The 26,334-nt window shown below is 55.0% G+C and overlaps 1 protein-coding gene and 1 long non-coding RNA gene across 3 annotated transcripts in view; both read left to right on the forward strand.

The window, feature by feature from the left end:
- LOC131487996 (uncharacterized) overlaps nucleotides 1-26,334 on the forward strand; it is a 170,127-nt gene that overhangs the window by 13,597 nt on the left and 130,196 nt on the right. The window lies entirely within an intron of this gene.
- The window catches only part of FADS2 (fatty acid desaturase 2), a 32,846-nt gene continuing 10,641 nt past the window's right edge, over nucleotides 4,130-26,334 (forward strand). The window contains exons 1-5 of one of the 2 annotated variants that reach the window (XM_058689274.1): nucleotides 4,130-4,636; nucleotides 13,056-13,166; nucleotides 14,846-15,043; nucleotides 15,169-15,270; nucleotides 20,444-20,569. In XM_058689274.1, coding sequence (XP_058545257.1) covers nucleotides 4,430-4,636; nucleotides 13,056-13,166; nucleotides 14,846-15,043; nucleotides 15,169-15,270; nucleotides 20,444-20,569 — 744 coding nt within the window. In that variant the 5' untranslated portion in view covers nucleotides 4,130-4,429. The remainder of the gene's footprint in view (nucleotides 4,637-13,055; nucleotides 13,167-14,845; nucleotides 15,044-15,168; nucleotides 15,271-20,443; nucleotides 20,570-26,334) is intronic. The other variant, XM_058689273.1, reaches the window with a different exon arrangement.

The raw sequence follows: 26,334 nt of genomic DNA on the forward strand, positions 1-26,334 counted from the left end.
GCCCCGTGTCGGACTCTGTGCTGACAGTACGAAGCCTGCTTCGGATTCTCTCCCTCTCCCTCTCCCTCTGCTCCTCCCCTGCTTGTGTGCTCTCTCTCAAAAATAAACATTAAAAAAAAGGCGGGGGGAGGGTGGTCCAACAGTAGAATTGGATAGTGTATTGTCATAGAACCAAGGGAGCAGGGCATGGCAAGAGGAAAGGAGGCCAGCCTGCCAGAAGCTTCTGAAAGGTCTGAGAAGGGTGATTGGACTGGCTGGTGACCTTTCAGAGAGCGTTCTAGAAGGTTTCATGGGAGCAGGATCCAGGGTTGGCATTCTAGGACCCAGTCTACTATCTGCTGGTCGAGGGGCCAGACCTGTCATCACCCTGAGTGCCCATGTCCTCGTCGGCAAAGATCTCTCAAAGATTAGTGGTGCCTTGGCCATCTTTGTCAACCAAGGAAAGGAGGAGCCAGAAGGGGCCAGAAGGAGCATGCAGCTTCGGCCACTGGTCCTCTGACCACGGTCTGGGGGTGGGTGGTGGGGTGGGAAGGGGGACTCTGTGTCAGAACCCTATTCCCTCTCCTCACCCCCAGGGCTGTTCCCTGCAGGGCGTTGGGCGACCCCGTCCGTCCACCCACAGACATCAGAGAACCCCTGTGAGCACAGACCGAAAGGCCCCCTCAGCTGTTCAGTGGGGTCTGGCTGTACAGGCTCCAGCCCCCAGGCCCTGTCTCCTAGCCCCCACCCCCATCCCACTCTGCCCAGCCTTTCACCCAGTTGGCTGGTGGGGAGGACCTGGGCTCCATGCCACCCAGTCTCTTCTCTTTTGTTTCTGATAAAGTGCAATGATCACGATGAGGTCCTGGCAAGATCCCCGGGGATGCTGCAGTGCTGGGGAGGAGGGATTCTGTGGGGCAGCGGGAAACCATGGGAACCGCGAGACCGGCTCTGAGATCACCCCTTTTCCTGAGTGACTCTGGGGTCAGCTGGGTACTGTGAGGTTTTCTCTAAAGGAGCAGACTCACCAGCTCCTTCGAGTAGCGACAGCAATAAATAACAGAGCAGGAGAAGGGCAGATGGGGGGCAAGGCAGCACTGGCCATGGGCTCCAGCCTTCTAAAGTTCCCTCTCACTTCAGCCCCTCCTCCACTCCTTCCTGGAGTGCTCCCCTCCGCCCCACCCCCTGGCTGGCCTCCCCGCTTCGCGCCCATCCTCAGCTGTGCTCACTGCCTTTTAGACCTTGGTGGCTTCTCCTGCGGCCCTGTTCTCAGCCTTCGAGCCTCCTCCCCGAGATAATTCCCGGCTCTTCCTTTCAGATGATCACTCCTTCTTCTGAGCCCCATGACCTTTAAAAAATTTTTCATTACGGTTATCTACGTATTGTGTTAATCCCCCTTTGAAAAAAAAATCACAGCCTTGCTTGCTGTTTCAGTGCACCTTTAACAGACATGAAAGCCTGCGTACTCTCCCTGAGTGCCTGCGTCACCCTCTCTTATCCTGTGAGCCAGACTTTTTGGTTGTGGGTGTCTGTTGCCACTCTTTAAAGCCGGAGAGGCTTCATTCTCTTCCTGTCGGAGCTTATGACATGCATGAAGGACGCTCAGGACGGATACCAGCAGGACACAGAGGAGGCTGACCACTGTGGCCATGGCCCGGAGGGGACCCTGTGTGGCCTCCACTACCCCGCCCCCCACCTGCTGGCTAGAGTGATCTTCCTACCCCGCGACCACCACCCTGCATCGGCTTGCTCTCCAGCGAAGTTTCTACAATGGCTCCTTTCCACTGACCTCATTAGAGAGAGGCAGGGTGATGTCCGGAAGGCGCCCGGCTGTGTCACTTGCTAGCTGTAAGCATTTCATCTTTCTTAAACCTCAGTCTCTCCACACTGTATTAGCTGTAACAAGATGGGTCCTGTTTGTCATGGAACCCGTGTCCCATCTGTTTGTCTCGCAACGGGCCAGTAAGTCGAGAGACAAGGTGTCGGGGCAAGAAAAGCAACTTTATTGAAGAATACCAGCTAACGGAGAAAATGATGAACGAACGTCCTGAAAGGCCATCTTCCTACCCCAGTGCCATCAGGAGTTTTTCGAGGGGGAGGGAAGCAGAAAAGAAGAAACGAGCTACAGTTACCACGGGCGCTTAAGCAGTCAATCAGAAGTCTTTAACATAGGCCAGGTTGGGGGCACCTGGGTGGCTCCGTCAAACATCCCACTTCGGCTTGGATCGTGATCTCTCAGGTTTGTGGGTTTGAGCCCTGCATGTGCTGTTAGCACAGAGCCTGGAGTCTGCTTTGGATTCTGTGTCTCCCTCTTTCTCTGCCCCTCCCCTGCTCGTGCTCTCTCTCTCTCAAAATAAATAAACATTAAAAAAAAAAAAAAAAAACATAGCCCAGGTTCTTCAATTTCCCTTAAGAAACTTTAATTTCTGGGGCGCCTGGGTGGCGCAGTCGGTTAAGCGTCCGACTTCAGCCAGGTCACGATCTTGCGGTCCGTGAGTTCGAGCCCCGCGTCAGGCTCTGGGCTGATGGCTCAGAGCCTGGAGCCTGTTTCCGATTCTGTGTCTCCCTCTCTCTCTGCCCCTCCCCCGTTCATGCTCTGTCTCTCTCTGTCCCAAAAATAAAAAATAAAAAAAAAAAAAATGTTGAAAAAAAAAAAAAGAAACTTTAATTTCTTTTTGAGAGAGAGAAAGACAGAGCATGAGCCGGGGAGAGGCAGAGGGAGAGGGAGACACAAAATCTGAAGCAGGCCCCAGGCTCTGAGCTATCAGCACAGAGTTCGATGCAGGGCTTGAAGCCATGAACCCTGAGATCATGACCTGAGCTGAAGTCCAATGCTTAACCTGCTTAACCGACTGAACCACCCAGGCGCCCCTCCCTCAGAAACTTTAAACAATTGATAACTATAAGCTTATCGTGTGCTTATGGAGTGACAGGCAAGAATGTTCTGTATTTTGTGCAACGTGTTCTGTCTTAATTCAGTACTCCTATCAAAACCTCAGGTCAACAGATGTCCCAAGGGCTTACAGTGCCAGACAGGTCTAGTGTGGATTAACAAGCGAGGGAGAAGTGTCCAGGGCAAAGTGAATTCCAGATGGAGTTAGTTTTGCTACATGTTCACCTCGCAGGGTTGGGGTGAGACACCCTCATCAGGAGAGCCTGCCAGCGCTCGGGGACCTAGAAACCATCCCATTGAAATATGAGGGCCCCTCCTTTACTCCTGATTCCCAAGGCTGTCCTCAACCCCACCCCCGGTTTTCCTTACATCCCGCTTATCCTCAGTCCACCTTCAGGATCCAGGGCTCCAGGCGAGACCTTTCGCTCTGGACACCGATCCAGCTGGAGTCTGGGGGCCTGCCTCCCCACCTAGCCTTTTTAGATGCCTCCCCCTTCATTTCCTGGAGTCTGTATGCAACACTACTGTCCAGTGTGAGTCGTGTGTGGTCCTGTACCGCACGCCGGCTCCGTCTCCCAAAGACCGTGCGCTTCCAGAGTCCAGGGCCAGGACCGTCCGGATCACCGTCGCGCCCCTCGCTCCCCCGCCACCACCATGGGCGCCTCGCACAAAGAGGCAGGGCGGAGGCCCCGCAATTCTTTTCTGAGATCTCCGCATTACCAGGGTTCCGAGCCCTGGGCGACGCCGAGGCCGGCTCCAGGGAGGCTGCAGGACGGCGCCAGCGTGGAAGGCGGGAGACACCGGAGTCCCGATTCCAGCGCGCGGGGGGAAGGGCGTCACCTGGGCCAGCCGCTGCGGGAGTGGGCCGGCATCAGGTGCAAAGCCCCGGGGCGGGGGGCGCGCGCGGGGCCCTGCAGCCACCCCCGCGCCGCCGCGCGGCTCTTCTGGGATCTCCTCCGGCGCCCCGGGGCTGGAGTGGGGGTGGGGGGCGGCGGGGGAGAGGAGCTGGTGGAGGGAGGGAGGACACGTAGCGGCCTCGCCGCAGGGCTCCGCTCCGCGCGAGCGGGCGGGCGGGGGGAGCCGGGGACCGCCGCTCCAGCCCGCTGGCCTTCGAAAGATCCTCCTGGGCCAATGGCAGGCGGGGCGACGCGCCCGGATTGGTGCAAGCGCTCTGCTGATCACTGTGGAAACCCGGGCGGCGGAGAACGCGGGAGGATGCGGAGCCGCGGGCGGGGGGAGCCGGAGGGGCGGGCGGAGGAGGCGGCGGGGTCCTGAGCTCCCCGGGAGTTTTTACTGGAGGCGAAAGTCCACCGCGGGCTGGCGGGCGGAGGGAGGGGCGGAGGGAAGGGACCGATTGAGGGCCCCGGGAAGCCGGAGAGACTCGGGAGGCAAGGCAGGGATACTCCCGAGCGCGGGCGAGGAGGCCTGGGGGAGGGGGCGCGGCAGGAGGAGGAGTAGGAGAAGACAAAAGCCGAAACCGAGCAGGGCCCGGGCCGCACACTCGGGCCGCCGGCGGAGGAGGCCGCAGTGCACGGGGCGTCCCGGGCGGCAGGCAGCATGGGGAAAGGGGGGAACCAGGGCGGGGGGGCCACCGAGCGCGAGGCGCCGATGCCCACCTTCAGCTGGGAGGAGATTCAGAAGCACAACCTGCGCACGGACAAGTGGCTCGTCATCGACCGCAAGGTCTACAACATCACCAAATGGTCCAGCCGGCACCCGGGGGGCCAGCGGGTCATCGGGCACTACGCGGGGGAAGATGCGACGGTAAGGCTCTGGGGGCTCCCCCGCCACCTTTCTCTGCTGCAGGCGGGAGTCGGGGGCCAGGAGTCCCAGGGCTGCAGACGAGACCTCCAGGAATGGAGCCTGGGGCGTCGGGGAGGAAAGGAAAAGTGTGCCTCCTGCGCTCGCCCTCCGCGCCCCCCCAGCCCTCATCCTTTAGGACGGCCCGGGCCACCCGGCTATGGGGGTCGGATTTTGCGGCGCGGGAGGCAGCGCCGCCGTGGAGATCCGGGCGGTGGAGAAGCGTGCGGGGTCTACTGCGCGCGCTGGGACCCACGCGTCCGCTCCTCCCCCCGGGTTCACACGGAGCTAGGGACTCTCCAAAGGGGGCAATCGGGCTTAAGGGGGGGGTGGCACCCCCAGCGTGGAAGATGGCGGCTCAGGGGCACCGCGGGACCGAGCGGGAGAGGGGCCAGTTGTGGACTCAGCGCGCGTCCCTCACTCTCCAGCCAGACAAGGGGGCGGGGAAGGAAAAAGCTCGTCCAGGCCGGGCTTGCTCCTGCTGGAATCCTTGTCTAAGAAGGTCCACAGTGGCTGCCACGAAGGGACCGCCCGGGACCTCCTGTTCCCAAGCCCTCAAGGACCACCGGGGGGTCGGTTCTTGGGCCCCGGGGTGGGGAACCGGAAGGAGCGTTTGCAAAGCCCAGGTCGAGAGGGGCCTTGAGCTGCGTGGATTCAGCGGCACTAGGCGGGCTTGGCTACAGGTCCCAGCTGCACCAAGGTTACTCGCGGGCTCCTCAACTACTCAATGGTCCTCTGTTTCTAAATCCTGCCAGGAATGCCCTTTCCTCATCTGCACACCGAAAGGTATTGGGGCGATGGGGCCTCGGCAGGAGCCACAGCTGCCCATCTTACCCACACCAAAGGTGTGGCTCTGCCCCTGGGGCACCTCCCAGCCCCCTCCCCTCACACCCCCGCCCCCAGTCTGAAATGCTTGCATTTCTTTAAGGTGCAGCTGGAGCCCAGTGGACTCAGATGGGAGAGAGGGAAGCGAAGAGAGAGTCGAGGAGGGAAGAAAGCCTCTCTTGGTGGCAATGCGCTGAAAGCTACTTGGGCAGGGTGAAGAGGGGAGAAGCCACGGGAGGGATACGTAGATCATTGCAGCTGGACGTTTGCTGTCCGGGGCTTTTGCTGTCCTAGCAGTATGGGCCCCTGGCGGTGCAACTTTTGATCTCCCTGCCTCTTTCAAGGCTCCTTGGGACGGGCCTAGCCAAGGAGGCCAGACCAGGCAGCTATAATCTCCGGCGGTTAATGGCTTGCTGCTTTGATGAGCAGGGTCCAGGCCTATGCGAGATCCCCAGGAGGGCCCACAGGAGAAGATGCTTACAGCTTTGGGGCCCATCCGGTCTCACCTGCTGGAGAACAGTGCCCCGGGGGCTGTAATGCGAATCATAACTTAGTGGACATGAGGTTTTCAGACCATCTGCGTTACGGCTTGGGGACCTTCCCACAAACTGTTGGGGGAAGTTGGGTAAGGGCGACTCAAGTAAAAAACCTGACTCCGGGTTGGGGTCTTTCCGCTATCAAACATATTTTCTTATGTGGAAAAATAATGTATTGTGTGGCAAAGCACTTTGTAAGCTGTAAACGCTAGGAAAATGCCACGGACAAAGCGTTATCAGACAAGTTGGAGAAAAATGAAGATTGTGTAAAATGAGCAACAAGGCGGCAGGGGTGGGGGGGGCAGTGGCAGCGCCTGGGTGGCTCAGTTGGTTGAGCATCTGACTCTTGAATTTGGCTCAGGTCATAATCCCAGGGTCGTGGGATCGAGCCCCGAGTTGGGCTCCACACCAAGTGTGGAGCCTGCTTGAGATTCTCTCTCTCCTCTCTCTCTCTCTCTCTCTCTCTGCCCCTCTCCCCTGCTTGTGCTCTTTCTCTCTCCCTCTCTCCCTCTAAAATAAAATTTTTAAAAAGTAAGCAACGAGGAATTGGGAGCAAAGAAGTTTGAATCTATGCCAGCTTTTATCGGAGTAGCAATGCATATACACAACCCTTTCCCCCAAAGCTTACTACCTTCTAGGACGAGGCTTTTATGGAGCGGTATGCCCTAACTGGTGGTGTGGTTGAGTTAACAGTGGAGTGTAAGACTGGATTCTCCCTCTCTCTCTCTCTCTCTGTCTCTCTCTCTCTCTCTCTGCTGTCTGGGACCAGGATGGGAAAAGGCCACGGGAAGCAGGGGGTGTATAAGAGGACTCGGAGAGGCAGGAATAGGTTAGGAATCAAGAGTTCCTCGGTTTTAAGCTGTTCAGCAGGTAGCTTTGCCCCTCAGAGCATGGACCTCTTCCTCAGAGCTTGGGGAGAGCCAGAGTGTCTGGGCCACGCAAGCTTGGGGAGGGACTGGGCAGCAGACAGGGACTGCCCCCCCCCCCCCCCGCCCCCCGGAGCACTGCAGTGCACTGTTTTGAGCCCATCGCAAGGCAGGAACATCCGCCCAAGAGGTCAGAAGTCAAGGAAGCCATTCTTGAGACCATTCGGGGCCTCAAGAAGGGATTTTCCTGCTCCTGGAGAAAGGCCTCAGAAGTTAGGAACACCTCTTTGTTCCTCGAAAGGACAACAGAGCCAAGGACCGTTGTCATTTGGCACTTCTGCAGAAGTTAGCACTTGGCGTTGCCTGAACTTGATTTTTGCAACTCACAGGGCACATGCCCGCGTGTTAGCTCAGCCCCACAGGTATCTCTCATTGCTCTCGGGTTTAAAGACCTCGCTCAAGTTTAAAATTTTACTCAAGTGGCAGGGCTCAGCCCTAAGCCGAGGGTTTCTGAATCTTCCCACCTCCCCTTCTCCCATCCACCCTCCCTTCCTATTCTTTCTTCCTCTGGCCCTCCGAACTTTCCTGACTTGGGGCTTTTCATCTTCAACTACGATTCATCTGACACACGTATTCACTGTCTCTGTGGCTTTGGGCTGGGCCCTGGGCATAAAGATGGATAATTCAGGGACGCCTGGGTGGCTCAGTTGGTGATGCGTTCGGCCCTTGGTTTGGGCTCAGGTCATGAGCGCGTGGTTCATGGGATCGAGCCCCGCGTCGGTCGGGCTCTGTGCTCATAGCAAGGGGCCTGCTTCAAGTTCTGTGTCTCCCTCTCTCTCTGCCCCTCCCCTGCTCGCATGTGCTCTCTCTCCTTCACTGTCTCTCTCAAAATCAATACACTTAAAAAAAAAAAGATGAATAATTCAGAGAGTGACCGCATCTATTGGGTTCGCTTCACTCCTTCCTCAAGCCCCCTCCTTCTAGGCACCAGCTCCCTCATTTCTGCCCCCTGCTCCTGCCTTGTCTCCAACTTCTCCTGCCCTGTCTGCACAGGTCCCCTCTTAGAACCGAGGGAAGGTGGGAAGAGGTCAGGATTGGTTCCATCTGTGAACCTGCTCCTACGCTGTTCTGAAAAGGCACCACCCTGAAAATGGAACAAATCTCTGACCTCCTGTAGATAGGGCAGGGGGGCCACGGTTTTGAAAGGCAGAGGACCTAGAATCGCATCCCAGCTTTGTGAATCCCGCGGCAAGGCACTTGCTATGCACTTTGCGTTCTAGGTCTGTGAAATGGGAGGTCATTGCCAGGCTCAAATGGGCTGTGCGTGAGTTCACCCCTTGAACTTGAGGACGCGCTCTGAGTGTGAGGGATCGGTACTGTACTTACTGTGTGTCCCTTGGCCTCCCGCGCACAGGTGGGCACGTGCATGTCCCCAGCACACATGGCAAGGGGGTTCAGGAAATAGGAAATGGAGTGTGAAGAAGAGAGACTTCAGTGACCCCATTTTTACCAAAGGAAGAGGCATTCACTGCATGTGAAATCCGTCTTCTGGTTGTGACTGGAGGGCAGCTGTACCTCCTAGAGCTGGATTGGGACCGAGCAGTCCCGTTCCCGCTGACTGCGGTCTCAGGGAGGGTACCGTCCCCAGCTCAGCATCCTCCCACGTCTTAGCATCCGTGACAATCTGTTGCCTTTTGCAGGCACCTGCTTCCTGTGCGACTGCACCCTTCCCACCGCCGGGGGGGGGGGGGGCGTTGCATGGGCCAGACATCAGCTGGCGCACTCCCCTCGAGGGCCCTCTGGCTGCCCACAGCCTCCACTGCCCCCTTTCCCTTGGCCCAGGGCCTCTGCTGTGCAGAGGAAGCCAGCGACCCCGTCTCTGGCCGGGAACTCAGGGTCCCCCCTCTGCTTCTCCCTCTTTAACCCCTCTTGTTCTCCAGAGTCCCCGCAACCTGGAAAACCTGGAACGCCCCGATTTTGCTGCTCCTGTACTTTCCCGGTCCCGGGTTAAGGCCCCAGATGTCCAAAGCCGGACCGGAGACTAGCTTTGCTCTGCTGAGACGGGGACATAGCCGGAAACAGATCATGGCACCCAACCGTTGGTGTGGTCGGAAGACCCTGGGGCCGGGCCAGGGAAGGTGTCATCATGCAGAGGTTGGCTGGCGTTGGCCCTGGGTTGGTGGCAGAAGCAGGAAATGTGGCGTGCGTGTCTTCCATTTGGGAATCTTTGGCGCTGTTGCCTGCGGCCTGCCCTCCCCACCCCCCGCTACACACACCTGCCCACCTGCCCTCCTGGGGACAGTTCCAGTCTGCTCCCAACCTGTCCCCACTCCCTTCTCTTTGCCCCTGTCCCAGCCCTTCCTGGAAAGCCTTTGGCCTCCCTTCCTGTTGGGCTAGGGTAGATTCTGGTTCCAAGTCAACGTTTGCATTGCCCTGTCTTGCCTTGCCTGGGGACCCACCTTACACCAGCCAGACCCTTCTGTAACCAAACGGCTCCCGAGAACTTTCTGTAAGTGCGTGAGGCCTGCCCGCGACACTCCACGCTCCGAAGCGGGGAGGCCCAAAAAAGTGCTCAACCCTCAGGGAGGAGAAAGCTCGTTTGGATTGACGCCTGTGTACTAACATTGGAAAACTCTAGAAGTAGGCACACCTGGAATGTGACGGTGGGCTAGCAGTTTCACTTTCCCCAGCCTCTTGTCTCTAAAATAGGACCTGCCTGGGGTGCCTGGGTCAGTCAGTTTAAGCATCCGACTTAACTGACTCAGGTCAGGATCTCGCGGTTCGTGAGTTCGAGCCCCGCGTCGGGCTCTGGGCGGACGGCTCAGAGCCTGGATGGAGCCTGCTTCCGATTCTGTGTCTCCCTCTCTCTCTGCCCCTCCCCTGCTCGCTCTCTCTCTCTCTCTCTCTCTCAGAAATAAACATCTTAAAATTTTTTTTTAAACCTAACAAAATTAAATAGGGGGCCTGCCCCAGAGTTTGGTAAAGATTACCGCCTTACGTACACAAAGCCTGTGACTCAGTGGCTGTGTCAGTGTGGGGTGGTTCCACGGTCAGCAGCACGGGTGCTGGAGAAGGTGAAGTGTTCTGGGGTCTTAGAAGCACGAGCAAATTTGCACCAAACGGCGCAAGGAGAGTCTGAACGTGATTGCAGAGTGGAAAGGCTTCCGCGGGGTCAGAGAGAGCACAGCTGGGGGGTCCTGGGCCCTCACATTCACTTGCGAGCCCCTCCTAGGCACTGGGGTTGCTCGTAGTGAACCAGACAGTTGGGGTCCTTCCCTTGTGGAGCGCGCATCCTTGTGGGAGAGACCAGCGAGAAGGAAGTGAGTACATACAGTGGCTTGTGAATTCGACAACTGTGAGGAAGACCGCATAACAGGGCGAGGCCCAGAGAAAGGGTGGGACTGGAGGGTGGTTGGGAAAAGCCAGCCGGGGGACACTATGGGAGCAGGGCTCCAGACAGAAGGAAGAGCCGTGCAGAGACCCCGGCATGGGCACGAGCTTGGTGGGTTCGTGGGCGGTCCCCCCAGGCCTGCTCAGAAAGCTGTCAGAGCTACTTGCAGACTTGAACTTCACCTCCCAGCGAGGAGTAGAGAGCAGCCGGCCCTCAGGAAACTGCCTCACCAAGGACTTCCTGTCATTTCTCGAAAGCCGTGGTCTGATGTGAGGACGGCCAATGGAGAGGCTTCTGTAGGCTCTCACTGGAGGGCAGCGTTGCCTCCACGGCACCGCCGATGCCCGGGCCCTGCCTTCAAAGCTCCCGGCCGGCCTTTCCCCGGGGAGCCTCGAACTTGGCGCTGGGAAGGTCCTCACTTCTCAGAGGGCGCTGAGGCTGGCCCAGAGTGGCGGAGCTGGTCAGCGCCGGCCTCCAGGCCCCCTCCCCTCCTGCCCGGGGCCCAGACCAGCATCACATCTCTGCTCTGAAAATATACTTGATCTGAGCCCTTTCTGTTCAGCTAGTGGGGCATGGACTTTTTTTTTTTTTTGCCTCCAAAACTGCACAAAGTGTTGCTTTGTAAGTCTGTTCTAGATACAAATGGAATAAAGACTGGGCAAAAAGACTTGATGCCAGGGATGCAGTGAGGGAGCGGGAGAGGCCTGGCGATTGCTGTCGTGAATACCTGTATTTCCTCAACCAAGATCGCAATGTTTTGCCACTTTTGCATTTCCCCTCTTTATGCGCGTGCGATTTTCTTTGCAACCTCGGCCCTAGATTCTTCACCACCCCCCGCTAAGAATAATCACAATGCTTTTGCTGCTATTAAGAAACCTAATAATAACTCCTTAATGTGATCAGATGTCCGGCCCATATTCAAATTTTCTCATTCAACTCCCAAAATGTCTTGGAAAACGGCTGAGGTTTTTTTTTTTTCTCCCCCCCCCCTCCAAATATGAGCCTTTCAAATCAAGCATTGCTGTTTTTATGTTTTTGCTTTTTAAAAATAAATGTTTATTCATTTAAAAAAATTTCTTTAATCTTTATTTTTGAGAGAGAGACAGAGTGTGAGCAGGGGAGGAGCGGAGAGAGAGGGAGACACAGAATCCGAACAGGCTCCGTCCGGGCCCTGAGCTGTCGGCACAGAGCCCGACACGGGGCTCAAACTCACGGACCGTGAGATCGTGACCTGAGCTGAATTCGGACGGCTGCTCAGCCGACTGAGCCACCCAGGGAGCGGATGGCAGAGAGAGAGAGAGGGAAACCGGTTCCGAAGCAGCCTCTGGGCTAACAGCAGAGTCCGATGCAGGGCTTGAACTCCTGAACTGTGAGATTATGACCTGAGCCAGAAGCGTGCACTCAACTGAGCCATCCAGGTGCCCCAAGCATTGCTGTTTTTATATCTTTGTGTCTTATCTTTGTCGGTTTTTAAAAATCGAAACACCCACCTCCCAACACGCACACGCACACTTTTTTCTCCACTACGGTGACATTTCTGATGATTTCTCGTGGCGTCATTCTAGTCCCCTGCCCTGCACTGTCTCAGTTTGGTTCACTGCAGGGTAAATGTTGTTGACCACTGGGACAGCATGTTGTAGCCCACGAGGGCCCCCTGATGCCAGCTCACCTCTAATGGAACTGCTGCATCTGTTATGAGGTGGCTTAGATAATAATGTACGTAACAGAGGGGCGCCTGGGTGGCTCAGTCGGTTAAGCGTCCAACTTCGGCTTAGGTCATGATCTCACGATTTGTGGGTTCAAGTCCCGCGTCGGGCTCTGTGCTGACAGCTCAGAGCCTGGAGCCTGCTTCGGATTCTGTGTCCCCCTCTCTCTCTGCCTCTTTTCCACTCGTGCTCTGACTCTCTCTCAAAAAATAAACATTAAAAAAAAAAAAAAAGTAATGGACATAACAGAAAAAAACCTGGAGAAAATAAACTAAAATATTAACAATGGTGCTCACCGTCTGGGTGGTATTTATTTTTCTCTTTATTCTTCTGTACATTCCTTCAATTTGCCCAAATTAGGCATGCTATTACTTTATAATCAGAATTACGATAATATGATGATAGGATATTACAATATTATTTTTTTATTTTAAAGGCAATGTATCCGTGTTAGAGAAAGTTGGAAAAGGAATGAAATCAACTTAACACGTAATAGTGTAAGGCTTCTCCAAGGTTTTTTTCCCATAATTTCAGTAATTATTTTCATACTTTTTCAGATTATGGAAACTTTTTTTTTTTTTTTCCAGAAATGGTTTTTACCTCGTTCTGTAATTGTTTTTGGTTTGACGTGATCTCCTAAGCACGTTTTCTGTGTCGTAGCAGGCTCTAGCCCGGTGCTGTTGGCGGCTAGCCAGGCGCACCGCCTGGTGGGTGGTCCAGGCACCCCTTGGAGGGATTCTACAGAGACTCTCATCCTTCCTGGGCTCTGCCCAGCTCTGTGCCCGCACAGTGCCTCTCCCTGGAGGGGCGCATTTTTCTGACTCACTCGGCGGCATCCTGAATGTCCGCCTGCACCCTTGGTGAGCTCAGGGTGGCGACCCAGGCATGCCGCCGGCGCAGCTGGGCACAGAGGGACCTGCCAAGATGAGGCTGGAGAGACATTTAGGGCCGGGTCCCAGGAGGCCTCAATCAATGTGGGTACACAGAGAGCCGGTGCTGGTGAGCCCTGCCCTCCCTGGGTTGAGGCCCCCACTCACCACCTGCTTTCCTGCTCCCCAGGATGCCTTCCGAGCCTTCCACCGTGACCTTGATTTTGTGCACAAGTTCATGAAGCCTCTGCTGATCGGAGAGCTGGCCCCGGAAGAGCCCGGCCAGGACCATGGCAAGAATGTGAGTGTGCCCAGACCAAGAAAGGAGGGGAGGGTGTGTGGGGAGAGGAGGAGGTGCTCGCCCAAGACAGAAAGTGGCCGGGGTGGGCCAAGGGAGCTTTATGTCAGTCCAGAAGAGCCACTGCCCAATATCTGGGGTCAGAGAGCACCCAGAGGCTCTGCAGTGAGCCCTCTCCTCTCGCTGCCAGCCTGGGCTGGCCCCCTACCTTCGAGTAATTCATCCCCCACCTCTTCACCTCCAGGGTCTCAGTCGAGCTAGGCTGGCACAGGGTCCTTCCTTCTTGTCCAGCCCCTGAACCCCCCTTCCACCCCCCCCTCCCCACACACACCATTTTCTCTCTCCTTCCCTGGGAAATACAGGCCATTCCTTGTGCCCTCCTAAGGTCAACCTCCCTTCCGCCCTGGATCTCCACCACTCTGCCCCTACTCTCCCCTTTCCCTTGAGGTCTGAGCGGGGAGATTGTCTTCACCCCTCCCTGGAGCTGACCTGGGGCTCCTTCCTCCCCCCTCCCCCCCGCACCACAGGCAGGCAGCTTCTCTCCTCTCCACAGTGTCCTGTGGGCTCCCTCCTTCCTGGCTTTGCTTCTCTGGCCCCCACCTTGTTTCCCTGCTCTCCCTGCTGCTTAAATGGTTGGCAGATTCTTCGACATTTATCACCCAGGCTCCCAAACCTGGCTTTCTCCACGCACGCCCCGCCCCATCTACCCTTTCAAAGCACCCTCTGTCCTTCCCTGCCTGCCCTACCCCTGCCGCCCAGCCCCCTTCTGTCTCCCAGTAACGTTCGTTTCCCCAGAGCCACCCCCAACTCCTCCCTGGTCTCCAGGGCCCCACATCCCCAGTGCCCATCAGGTGTCCTGCCTCCCTGAGCTGTCTGCTTTGTCTCCAAAGCAGGGCAGTGTCGGGGAGTGGGAAATGCAAGCTTGCATGTGCCTGTGTGTGTGTGTGTGTGTGTGTGTGTGGTAATATATACATATCCATAGCATCAACTTTACCATTTTAACCGTTTTTAGATGCACAGTTCAGTGGCTTTGAGTGCATTCAAACTTTGTCATGCAAACTTTACCACCACCCACGTCCAGAACTTTTTCCCCACCCCAAACTGCTACTGTCTCCGTTAGACATGAACTCCCCGGTCTCCCTCCCGCCAGCCGCGGTCAACACCATTCTACATTCTGTCTGTGATATGCCCGCTCCAGGTAACTCAGTTGAGTGGAATCATACAATATTTGTCCGTTGGCGTCTGGCTTAATATCACAGAGCACGATGACTTCAGGGTTCATCCGTGCAGCAGCAGGTGTCAGATTCTCCTTCTTTTTTGAGGCTGAGTGATATTCCACTGTGTGGATGCACCACATCCTCCACTGATGGAGGCCTGGGTTGCTTCTGCCTTTGGCCTTGTGAATAATGTCACTGTGAACACGGTGTGTACAAGGCAGGCTTTTGAGTCGAGTCCTTTCTCCGCTACTCGACTGGCTGTGGCCACACGGTGCGGTCCCCAGGGCTGCAGAGGCCCAGGCGGGTGCCGAGGAGGCCGCTGATGCGGTGCACGGTGGCCGGGCTCCCCGGGGTGGCAGGCTTGTGGATCGGCCCCCCTGGCCACCGCTTCTCTGGGCCAGAAGACGTCGGTTTCCTCCAGAGCAGCCAGGTGGCCGACACCTTCCCTGTGCTCTTGCTCAACAGTCCCAGATCACAGAGGACTTCCGGGCCCTGAGGAAGACCGCCGAGGATATGAACCTGTTTAAGAGCAACCACCTGTTCTTCCTCCTCCTCCTGGCCCACATCATTGCCATGGAGAGCATTGCCTGGTTCACCATCTTTTACTTTGGCAATGGCTGGATTCCAACCGTCATCACGGCCTTTGTCCTTGCTACCTCTCAGGTGACGTGTGACACCCTCACCGGTCACCGGAAGCCCCCGCCCCAACCGCCCCCCTCCCCCGCCTCCAGCTCACAGAGGCTGGTTACCGGTGAAAGCTGGCACTGTGAAAGCATCTCTCTCCCCAGGCCCAAGCTGGATGGCTGCAACACGATTATGGCCACCTGTCAGTCTACAAGAAGTCCACATGGAACCACTTCGTCCACAAGTTCATCATTGGCCACTTAAAGGTAAATACCAGCAGCCCTGGGCGTCCACCCATCAGTCAGCGGTTGGCATGGCACCATCTCACTTTGTGGAAGCCAGGTCTCCTCTTGGATCAGTGGCCGTGGCCGCAGGGTAACGAGGCAGAGCCACCTGTGAGCAGTCTCTTCCCACCGGGCTGCTCTGGGCTCTGGGATTGAGCACATCCTGCATTTCTCTGGCCTTCTGAGCCTTGTCTCCATATTAAATTAGACCCACAAAACCAGCAAAAAAAAAAAAAAAACAACCCAGAGGGCAGGTGTATCCTGCTTTTGTATATTGACTCAATTGATTATATTGTTTACTCCTTATCTAAAGCCTTATCCAGTAAATTCCTTTTAATCTCAAAGGGAGATATTGTCATAGAAGTCTTTAGATAAGGGACATCAAATAGCATGATGATCAGCTGAGCCCAAGGGCCAGTGCTATTTATTTTTTATGAAAAAAAATTTTTTTTAATGTTTATTTACTTTGGAGAGAGACAGAGCATGAGCAGGGGAGGGGCCGAGAGAGAGGGAGACAGAGTCCGAAGCAGGCTCCAGGCTCTGAGCTGTCAGCCCCGACGTGGGGCTTGAACCCACAGTCATCGAGATCATGACCCGAGCCGAAGTAGGAGGCCCAGCTCACTGAGCCACCCAGGCGCCCCGGGCCAGTGCTGTTTAAAGCTCATGAGTAAATAGGTCCTCCTTTCTCACCTCCTTGCAGATGAGGGGGTGTCCCCACAAAGGTTTACAGTGAGGCAAGTTCGGAAGAGGACAGGCTGGCCTTGCCTGTGACCTTGTGCTCATCTGATAGCCGTATGTCCTTGGTTTTGGAAATAAGTCCTTCCCAACTCATTCTGAAACAGATCATCCCCCAGTCAGCCCTTCCCCAGCAGCCCCCAGCTGCTCCCTAAGAAAGGCTGTGTCCTAAACAATTCCATCCCTCCTCACCCTGGTGTGGGAAGAGCTATATGTGTGGATTAAGCATGTCCCCCTGCAACTCAGGCTGCACGGAGCCCTTGGCTTGTCGGCTGCGGGTCTGGTTGGGGGTGAACTGGCAACGAACTAGTAACGAGTTCCGCAGCAGTTCGCCTGGCCCTGAGCCTGAAGGGGCCTGAGAACCTGGTTTCTTTCCAAACATTCAGGGGTGAAGGGAGAGGGTGCGTATAGTGGAGTGCTTTGTTTTGTTTCATACTCTTTTCTGCTGGAGAAAACCCTCCTCTGTATTGGAAAGTAACAATTCACTCCCAACCGGTGTCAGCCCCACACGCTTAACAAAGGTGGGCCGGGCCGCCGGGTCCTGTTTCCAGACGCCGGGTGGGAGCCGGGAGGGAAGGCCTTTCCTGCCTGATGTCCCTCGGTCTTTGAAGGGCCCTGGAGCCTCGCTCTTATGTCAGATGGAAGACGAGGCCAGGACAGAGGACATGAGTTTATGAAATCAGAACCCCGGCACAACGGGCAGAGGTCGGGGACATGGGTTCCGCTCGTGCCTCGCCAGCCCTCCGCTAACCGTGTCCTTCCGGCTGTGTCTAGGCTAGTGGCACAGTCATGCAGTTCACCCCGGGGTGCTCTGGAGCCAGGAGGGTAACGGCTTGCCTGAAATCGCTCGGGTACCCTGTAGTCACACAGCGGCAGGCAAGTCTTGTAGGCCCAACTGTTCGTCTGGTCCCTTTGCTGGGAAAAAAGGGGGCTGGCTGCAGGGAGGTCCCCAAGTGCCCTGCCAACTTGGATGTTTTAGCACAAGCCGGTGAGGACCGAGAACGGCGGGCCGGGAGCCTCGAGGAGCTGGGACCTGATCCTTACTGGCACCCTGCTGTGCTCCAGGATTCCAGTGTGAGCTCCCCACATCCCGAGGGCCCCCTCTCCTTCAGCCCTGTCACTTCCAGTGGACAAGAGTTCTGAGCCATCACGCCTCTGTTGAAAACTCTTTATTTGTTATTTAAAAAAAAAAAATTTTTTTTAATGTTTATTTTTGAGTGACAAAGCATGAGTCGGGGACGGGCAGAGAGAGAGGGAGAGACAGAATCCGAAGCAGGCTCCGGGCTCTGAGCTGTTGGCACAGAGCCCGACACAGGGCTCAAAGCCACGGGCCACGAGAGATCATGAGCTGAGCTGAAGTCAGACACTCAACCGACTGAGCCACCCAGGCGCCCCTGTTTAAAACCCTTTAATCGGTACTCTGCATCTGGAGATGGAAACCAGAAAACCGGCAGCCTTTTCAGTACATCATCTCGGGCCACCAGGACTAGGGTTAAGGCGAGGGAGGCACTTGCCTCGTGCACACAATTTCGGGGGACACCAAAAGACTCAGTAATCGACATTTGAATGTGTTTTTTAAAAAAACAAAATTAATGCAAAAAACCTGCCCGTGAACAAAATAGCAGCATTTTAAAGAAAGGTCAGGGCTGTGCTGAGCCATATTGGAACCTGAGACAAAAGGGAGGAAAGATGTGGGGCGGCACCTGGGTGGCTCAAGTCGGCTAAGCGTCTGACTCTTGATTTTGGCTCAGGTCACGATCTCGCGGTCCATGAGTTCGAGCCCAGCGTCTGGCTCTGTGCTGATGGCTCAGAGCCCGGGGCCTGCTTCAAGTTCAGTGTCTCCCTCTCTCTCTGCCCCTCCCCTGCTCGCGCTCTGTCTCCCTGTCTCTCTCTCTCTCAAAAATAAATAAACATTTAAAAAATGAAAAATAAAGGGGCGCCTGGGTGGCTCAGTCGGTTGGGTAGCCGACTACAGCTCATGTCATGATCTCGCGGTCTGTGAGTTCGAGCCCCGCACCCTGCTCTATGCTGAGAGCTCAGCGCCTGGAGCCTGCTTCCGATTCTGTGTCTCCCTCTCTCTCTGCCCCTTCCCTGCTTGCTCTCTCCTTCTCAAAAATAATAAACATTAAGCAAATAATAATAAATTAAAAAAATTAAAAATGAAAAAAAAAGAAGAAAGTGAGGCAAACCAAAAGTAGATTCAGAAACTCTTGTTGATGCATTTGCTTGCTTCATTACAGCCAGGGGTACACGTTTTTCCTTTTCCCTCAGGCTCTGATATAGCTCAACCCCAGGATTACTGGCCTCGATCCTGGGTCTCCGACTCAACCAAAGGGCTTTTGGCTTCTGGAGCAGTCCACACTACCCCTTCCCCGACCCTCAAGGCCTGCCCCCGGCCTCCTCCCTCTGTCTGGAAAGCACCTGTCACTCTGCCAGGCCCCCTCCTGCCCAGCCTGCAGAGCGAGCCAGTCCCCTCCTCCTGCAGGTTTGCTTCTCTTCCTGGGCCCCATCTCAGTGTGCTAGGGTGCCTTCCTCTCCTTCCCTAGTCAGGGGCTTGCCTCTGGATCGCTCTGCCTAGTGAAGAATGGAAAAGAATCGCAGCAGGGGAACAGCAAGATCAAACAACATTTTGTCTCTGATCTGCCCAGAGAGTGAGATAGCTCTCGGGCAGTCGGTCACTGAGTCATCCCCGGTGGCGGTGGCGGGGGAGGGGGGGCGGTTTCACAGTTCAGCCTTCTTTCTTTCACTTACTTATTCATTCAACAAACATCGCTGGGTTGGTGTATCCTAAACATCATGGCTTGCTCCTCAATTTCTTTGTGCCAGAGACTTCTCCATATGACCTTCCCCAGGAGTTGGGTTCCTTCCTTCTGGCTGGAAAGGCGAATGTGTCTGTCATCTGATTATCTGACTTCCCAGTCCTCTGAACTCTCACTCACTGTCATTTTTTTTTTTTTTTTTTTTTTTTTTTTTTGGCTCTGATGGGTTTTGAGACTCACCTGCTCACAGGTCTCCACAAAGGCTACAGCTGCGGGTGGCTGTGCCAGCCCATGACTCTTAGTGTCCAGAGGTCGTGTGTGTGCCAAAAGTATCTTCCAAGTAAAATATTTGTTTTAGCAATGAGGCCTTTTTGCAGATGGCCGGACCCTTGGCCAAAGAGTTGATTGATCCTGCAGTAGTTCACCAGTAAAGAGACAATCATCAGGAAGGTCTTAATTTCCTTTTATGGGCCACAGGGCAACTTTGGGGGATGGGCATGTCTCCAAAGTGTGGCAAGAGCTGGAGTTGGTGAGCCAGAACTTTGTGACCTTGCGGGACATACTTACATAATGCTTCTTGTCTCCTAGAATCATGGTTTTATATTTACATATTAGACCTGGGAAGCTATTACCTGTTCCTGTTAGGGGTCATTTCTTAAATCCGCCTTCTGGCCTCCCGGGTGTGACCTCACCCCTTGGTACAGCAGCCTATCCGGCTGTCGGGTTACCTCTTGCCAACGGCTTATGGTATGTGAGATTTATGCAACCGTCGTTTGGGGGAGCATCTTCATCACTCCCAAAAGAAACCTCAAAGCTCATGGCCACCCCCTCCCAACCCCCTCATCCCTCCCCCCCATCCCCAACCCCAGCCCTAGGCGACCATGGCTCCTTCTATGTCTAGATTCTCTATTCCAGACATTTCATATAAATGGAATCACATACGTGGTCCTTTGTGTCTGCCTTCACCCACTTACCATGACGTTCTCAAGGTTCTCCCGCGTTGCAGCCGATATCCGTGCCTCACACCTTTTTGTGGCATGGCCAAACGGTATCCCGTCATGCGGATCAACCACGTTTTATTTATCCAGCCATCAGGCTGACGGACATTGGGTCGTTTCCACTTTTGGCTTCTTTTGAATAATGGGAACATCGGTGTCCAATTTTGTGTGGCCGTGTTTTCATTTCTCTTGGGTACCTGCCTCGCAGTGGGATCCCGGGCCAAAGAGTAGAGACCACTTCTTACCGTCTCCTGAAACAGAAGTGTTTCTCCTTGTAGAACGAGGCATGTGGGGGACATACAGAGGATGCGGGGGGGTGGAGGCTCACACCTGGTGCTGGTAGAGTCCAGAGGCCACCCCACACCTGCCAAGGCGCCCGCCTAGCACTAGCTGTCCTTGCCCGCCATCGCTGAAGGCGATGGGAAGACGGGCCTGGAGGGGTGGCGTGGCTTGGCTCCACCCAGAAGTCCTGGCCTCTGGGGCCGCCCAGCGCTCTGGACTTAGTACCGGCAGGATTGCATTCTGATGTTTGGGGGGCGGGGGGTGCCCAAGGCCCCGTGTATGATGGTGAAGTCAGCCCTGAGCACTGGCGCTCCTAAGAACTGGTCCCCGCCCCCCCCCCCCGCCAGACAACTGTGCCACTCACCCCGTCTTCCCCCACAGGGTGCCTCCGCCAACTGGTGGAACCATCGTCACTTCCAGCATCACGCCAAGCCCAACATCTTCCACAAGGATCCGGATGTGAACATGCTACATGTGTTTGTCCTGGGCGAATGGCAGCCCGTTGAGGTACGATGAAGGGTCAGTGTCGACGTGGGAAGTGTTTGGCCAGAGGGGGAACCAGGGAAGGAATCCTGCGGGTTGAACAGTCATCCAAACGCATCTGCATCCAATGCGTACGTGGAAACCTTTCCTGAATTACTCAAGCTGGAATTTCTGTGGCGTGGCCTCACGTACAAATAACGGATCAGCTCCTTATCGGTGTTAGAGGCCTGTCTCCCTCCTGTGGACTGGGGGAGAATGCCTCCTGGCTTGTTTCTTCCTGGGGGCAAGGGAAACCTGATTCCGGTTTCGCAGGGAGGCACAGTCCCAGGGCTCAGGCGCGGTCCCCCAAGATCAGCTCAGGGAAGTCTTATTTGGAGAGTCAGTCCTCGATGCTGGGAGGGACCTTGGCCAGCCTGCTTCACCATAGGTGACACAGTGAGGCTCAGCGGAAGGAGGGGGTGTGTTCAGGATCACATGGGTTAGTGGCTAGTCTGGGATGAGGCCCCAGATCTGACAGCCAGGTCCTTTCCCTTCCACGCTACTACACTGCCTTATTTTTATATTCGTTCCTTTTTTTTTTATCATAAATCTAGAACTTACCCATTACAAGCACTTAAGTGGTACAGAAATACACCAAATGACAAAGCGAATCTCCTGTTACCTCTCTTGTCCCCCTTTGCCCCAAAGATCATACCCCTGAGGGTGACCACTAATGACAACATAGCATATAAATTCTTCCAGATTTCTTTTTTAGAAACCAAGATTAAAACTTACACATTCTTGGGGCCCCTGGGTGGCTCGGTCGATTAAGTGTCTGACTCTTGATATCGGCTCAGATCTTGATCTCATAGTCATAGGATCGAGCCCCAAGTTGGGCTCCGGGCTGACAGTGTAGAGCCTGCTTGGGATTCTCTCTCCCTCTTTCCCTCTGCCCCTCCCCAACTCGTACTCGCTGGCATTCGTTCCCTCTCTCTCTCTCTCTCTCTCTCTCTTTCTTGTTCTTTCACTCTCAAAAATAAACTTTAGGGGTGCCTGGGTGGCTTGGCCTGTTAAACATCCAACTTCGGCTCAGGTCATGATCTCACAGTTCATGGGTTTGAGCCCCGTGTCGGGCTCTGTGCTGACAGCTCAGAGCCTGGAGCCTGCTTTGGATTCTGTGTCTCCCTCTCTCTCTGCCCCTCCCCTGCTCACACTCTGTCTCTCTGTCTCTCTCTCTCTCTCTCTCAAAAATAAATAAACGTTTAAAATTATAAAAAAGAAAGAAAGAAAGAAAGAGAAAGAAAGAAAGAAAGAAAGAAACTTAAAAAAAAAAAAAACGACAACGTAAAAAACCTTAGACATTCTATCCTGCACCTTGCCACCTTACCAAACATGGACCCCTTTCTGGGAGTCCCAAGTGCATCAGCCTTCTCTGGGGTCTGGCCAGTGCTCTGGTGTATTTCTATACCATAACATAACCCATGCTATTTTATAAGACAGGAAAATACATTGCCAATTCTCAACTTCTCTTCTCTAAGGTTTAATTTACCAAAAAAAAAAAAAAAAAAAAAATCTACATATGCTTTGCTGTTTGTAAATATGGTGGTGAGATGAGTTTAGGAGATTTTTTCGTTGCTCTTGTACAGCTCATAAGCGTCATGCTGCCGTGCACAGAGTAGGGACTCCGTAAGCATTTGTCAAGAGAGGCGCATCAAGGAAGGAGAGGGGCCTGGGATTCCCAGCGGTGCTGTGGTGTTCCCGACGATATTGGCATCCAAGCGTTGGAACAAGGAATGGAGAGAGCCTGTTCCTCCAGTTCTGGCTCTTACCCTGTCTTTCCCATTTCAGTTCCACCCAAGAGAACATCTGAGCAGAAACATGGGTTTTCCGTGGCCTTGTCAATGCAGAGGAAATTAGCCAAAATTCAGTGTTTAGAAGCGAGGAGCCTCTCTGGCCAGGCAGGGATTATATTCTCTGCCGAAGCACAAGCTTGCCCTGTTTCTTCTAGGAAACAGTTTGCTAGCTTTGATGTGAGGTGTCCGGATAGCGGGGCCGACGAACTTGGGGCCTCGATGAGTGAGGACAAAGGCTTCCCTTTCTCCCTGAGGCTTCATGTGATAGAGTCGTCGGCTGTCCTGCCAGATGCTCTCTGTGTCCCTAACAACACAAATCCAGTCTCACCAGCTCTGCTGGCAGGAAGCCTTCTTTCCTCTCCGTGTGGTGGCCAGGGAAACCTCTTTCAACATCTCGTCTCCGTAGACACTACTGGAACGCCAGCTTTGGGGCAGGTGCTGGGGAGGGAAGGTTCGGGGATCTGGTTATCGGATGGCCAGTAGCATTTGAGAGACCACAGCCGGGGCCACGGGGGCTCTGTGGAAATCCTCTGCTTTGACCCACGTGTCGAGGGAAAGGCCAGATGTCTGCTGGGTTCCTGACCCAGCCGTGCCCCGGTGTCCATAGGACCCTGCTGCCCTGGAAGGGACCCTGGTGACCATGGGTCTGATGACATTGTCTCAGGCCAGGCCCACATACCACACACCCCACACACCCCAGGGCCAGCCACCTGGCCCCAGATGGCCAGGTCTCAAGGTCTCTCTCTCTTTTTTTAACGTTTATTCCTTTATTTTGAGAGAGAGGAAGTGAGGGAGGGGTAGAGAGAGAGTCCCAAGCAGGCTCTGAGAACTCACGACCTCACAAACCGTGAGATCATGACCTGAGCCAAAAATCGAGTCAGAAGCTTAATCCACTGAGCCACCCAGGCGCCCCCAGGCCTTGGGATCTTGAGAAAGCCTCTGGCCTCCAGAGCAAGGAGGGGCTCTTATCTCCAGGCCCCGATAAACAGACCAGCTCCAAAGGGCTGCCCGGCGCGCAGAAAGGTGAGCAGGGTGGGCCTCTTAGTTATCTGCCTTCTGGTCTTCTTTATGACTTTCAGGAGGATTTTGTTCGTTTTATGTACCAAGATGTATTCATTTCTTCCCCTCCTGCAGATTCCTTTCATTTCTTTTATGCTTTGAAAGTTCTTCAAAAAAAAAAAAAAAGATTTTAAGTAATCTCTACACCCCATGTGGGGTTTGAACTCACAACCTCAAAATCAAGAGTCACACACTTTACCGACTGAGCCGGGCAGGCACCCCAAGGAAGTCCTTCGTACATATTATTTTCAGCGTCTTACGGCTTCACTTTGAATTATTTAACTTTGGCCGAAGAGGCTGTGCGTAAGGCTGGCGTCCTCCCTCTGCAGTTGTCTGGAGTCAGCCAGTTTTTTCTAGCACCACCCCTGTCAGCGCGCAAGGCCCTTCCCATGTGGCGACGACGGAGCGGGGTAGGGGGGGCTCCCCCAAGCCCTGCGCCTGGGCTGGGCTGTCTGGCCTCAGGCAGGACACCGTCTGCACGACTTGGGCGGCCCTCCATCCACCCTAGGCCCCTAATAACTTACCGTAAGCTCGTTAGCGGACTGACGTTCCGTTCCTGGGAAGAATTGATGTCCTCGTACTCGATCTTTCCATCCAGCAGTAAGGCGTCTTTCTCCGACTGCTCAAGCCTCTTTTTATTTCTCGTAGACTTTTCTTTATACGTCTCATGGGTGGTTCTTGTTCAATTTCATGCTGGATATTTTCCATTTTTGTTATTGGGGTTTCGCCAGGGTTCAGGGAAGCTGTTGATATTTGATTGTCATCTTAGGTCCAGCTGGTTGTCCACTCAGTCCTCTTTGGGGTTTTTGGTGGGTTTTTTTTTTTTTTTTTTTTTGGCTTTTTAAAAAATATTTATTTCTTTATTTTGAGAGAGAGAACAAGGGAAGGGCAGAGAGAGAGGGAGAGAGAATCCCGAGCGGACTCCGCGCCGTTGTCCGCAGACCCCAACGCGGCATGGGGGGGGGGGGGTGTGGTTGGATCCCACAAACCGTGAGATCATGACCTGAGCCGAAATCAAATGTCGGACGCATAACTGACTGAGCCACCGTGGCGCCCCCCTCAGGCCTCTTTGTGATTTGAGTTATTTCAGCTGCTTGTTCTGAGTTTCCTGGGTAGACAATTCTATCCTTGAAAATAATGAAGATTTACCCTTTCTAATAGCTCCACACTCTTGTTTCTGGTTTGGGTTTTCTGACATTACTGGAACTTCCAGAACAGAGTTAAATAGCGGTGATGTCAGGGGCAGCCTTCGCTCAGCCATTTGTCTATCTGTCGCATCCCGAGGGGAACGGTGAGGCCATTATCCCGGTGGCGCTGTAAGAGGGCTTTCAGAAGCCATGAGTGTCTGTGCCTCCCCACCCGACATCCTCCTTTTCCGCCCATCTGGGACGGGGATGCTCTCCCGGCCCCACCGCCTGTCTGCACCTGCCCCTCCAGGGAGACCTTTGTGAACGGGCCGAGTGACCAGCCCTCCCTTGGAACAACCACGGCCCTCCTCTCGGGGCCCACAGACCGGGGTCTTGCCATGCTGTGCATGCCCGGTGTGGCCACGTAGCTCATTTCTCTCTGTGAGTTTGCAGGTTCCCAGAGGCGGTGACTGGGCTTGGCGACAGCTCCCCTCCCCCAACCCTGAACGGACAAGGAAGGCCCTTGTTGTTCCTCAGACATTTTGTTCCAAAGCTGAAAAGTCCCCCGCACACGCCCCTGGCACCCACTCAGCTTGTAAGCCAAGCCTGGCCCGTGGTCTGCAGAGGGGCTGGGCACGGGACGGTCGGCCCAGCCTGGGCAAAGCGGTAGGGACCTCCGGGAAGCCAGGCCACCAGAGCTGGCAGGGCTCCCCCTGCCCCTGCTTTTGTCCCCTAGGAGCCTCAGCTCGGGAATGCGTCAAAGGGAGCCCTGTGTGTGCCACCGTTTTGTCCTCTAGACCACAGGAGGCCACCTGGCCTGAGTGAAAGCACCCTCTGTCTTCTCTGCGTCTCACTTATGACAGCCCTGCCACCTGAGCTTTCTCCCTCCGTGTGACAAGGACTCTCCTGGAGGAGAGGAGGTGTGGGGGTCCTCCAGGCCCCGCACCCACTATGGGGGGGGGGGGGTGCGGAGAGCAGACTCTGACTGAGTCATGCGCCTAGCATCGGCCGAACACGGCATGCGACATATCGATTAATCTTTGCTAACCACAAGGCAGGAGCCCTCATCGTGCCCATTTCACAGATGGATAGAGCTAAGGCCAAGAGACCTGAAATAACTCGCTCGAGGTTGTAGCTAGAAAAAGCAGCAGCAGCATCCAAACCCAGGCTGTCCTGCCCCCAGGCCAGCGCTCCTGGGTCCTGCCAGAACCTGCCCAAGGTACCACCTGCTGGACATTAGGAAATGAGCTTGTGGGGCCACCCCAGCTCTCTGATGAGTTGAGATGCAGGGAGCAGGCACCTCCTCCCAGCTTCGTACGTTCTGACGCCCTCTGCCTACATGGCTAGGTGCCCTACATGGCTAGGTGCTGGCAAGGAGCTGAGCCCACAAGTCAGGCACACATCGCCAGACCGGGCGTGCACTCTCTGGTTGTCAGAGGGCCAGCCTTACCCTGCCAGATGGCCCTGCCCCTGCTCCAGCTGAGGTCACCGAGATGGGAACGTGCAGTGATGTGCGGTGACGTTTTGTTGTGTCACTGCACGCCACACGTGTAGCTGTGACGACAGTTCATGGTTCCATTCGTGGTCCCAAAGTCCCATTATATCTGCTTCATGTGCTGGTCCCTCAACAGCCCTGGGATGTGCCCATCAGACCCCCCCTCGATGAGTGAGGAGCCCCAAGCTCATGACAGGGCAGGGGAGGGTGTGTGTGAAGCAATTTGCTCAAATACTGAATTGTTTCCGAATCCCGAGCCCCTGCCTCCCTAAGCCT

Source organism: Neofelis nebulosa, chromosome 10 (assembly GCF_028018385.1).
Source record: "Neofelis nebulosa isolate mNeoNeb1 chromosome 10, mNeoNeb1.pri, whole genome shotgun sequence".
Taxonomy (NCBI): Eukaryota; Metazoa; Chordata; class Mammalia; order Carnivora; family Felidae; genus Neofelis; species Neofelis nebulosa.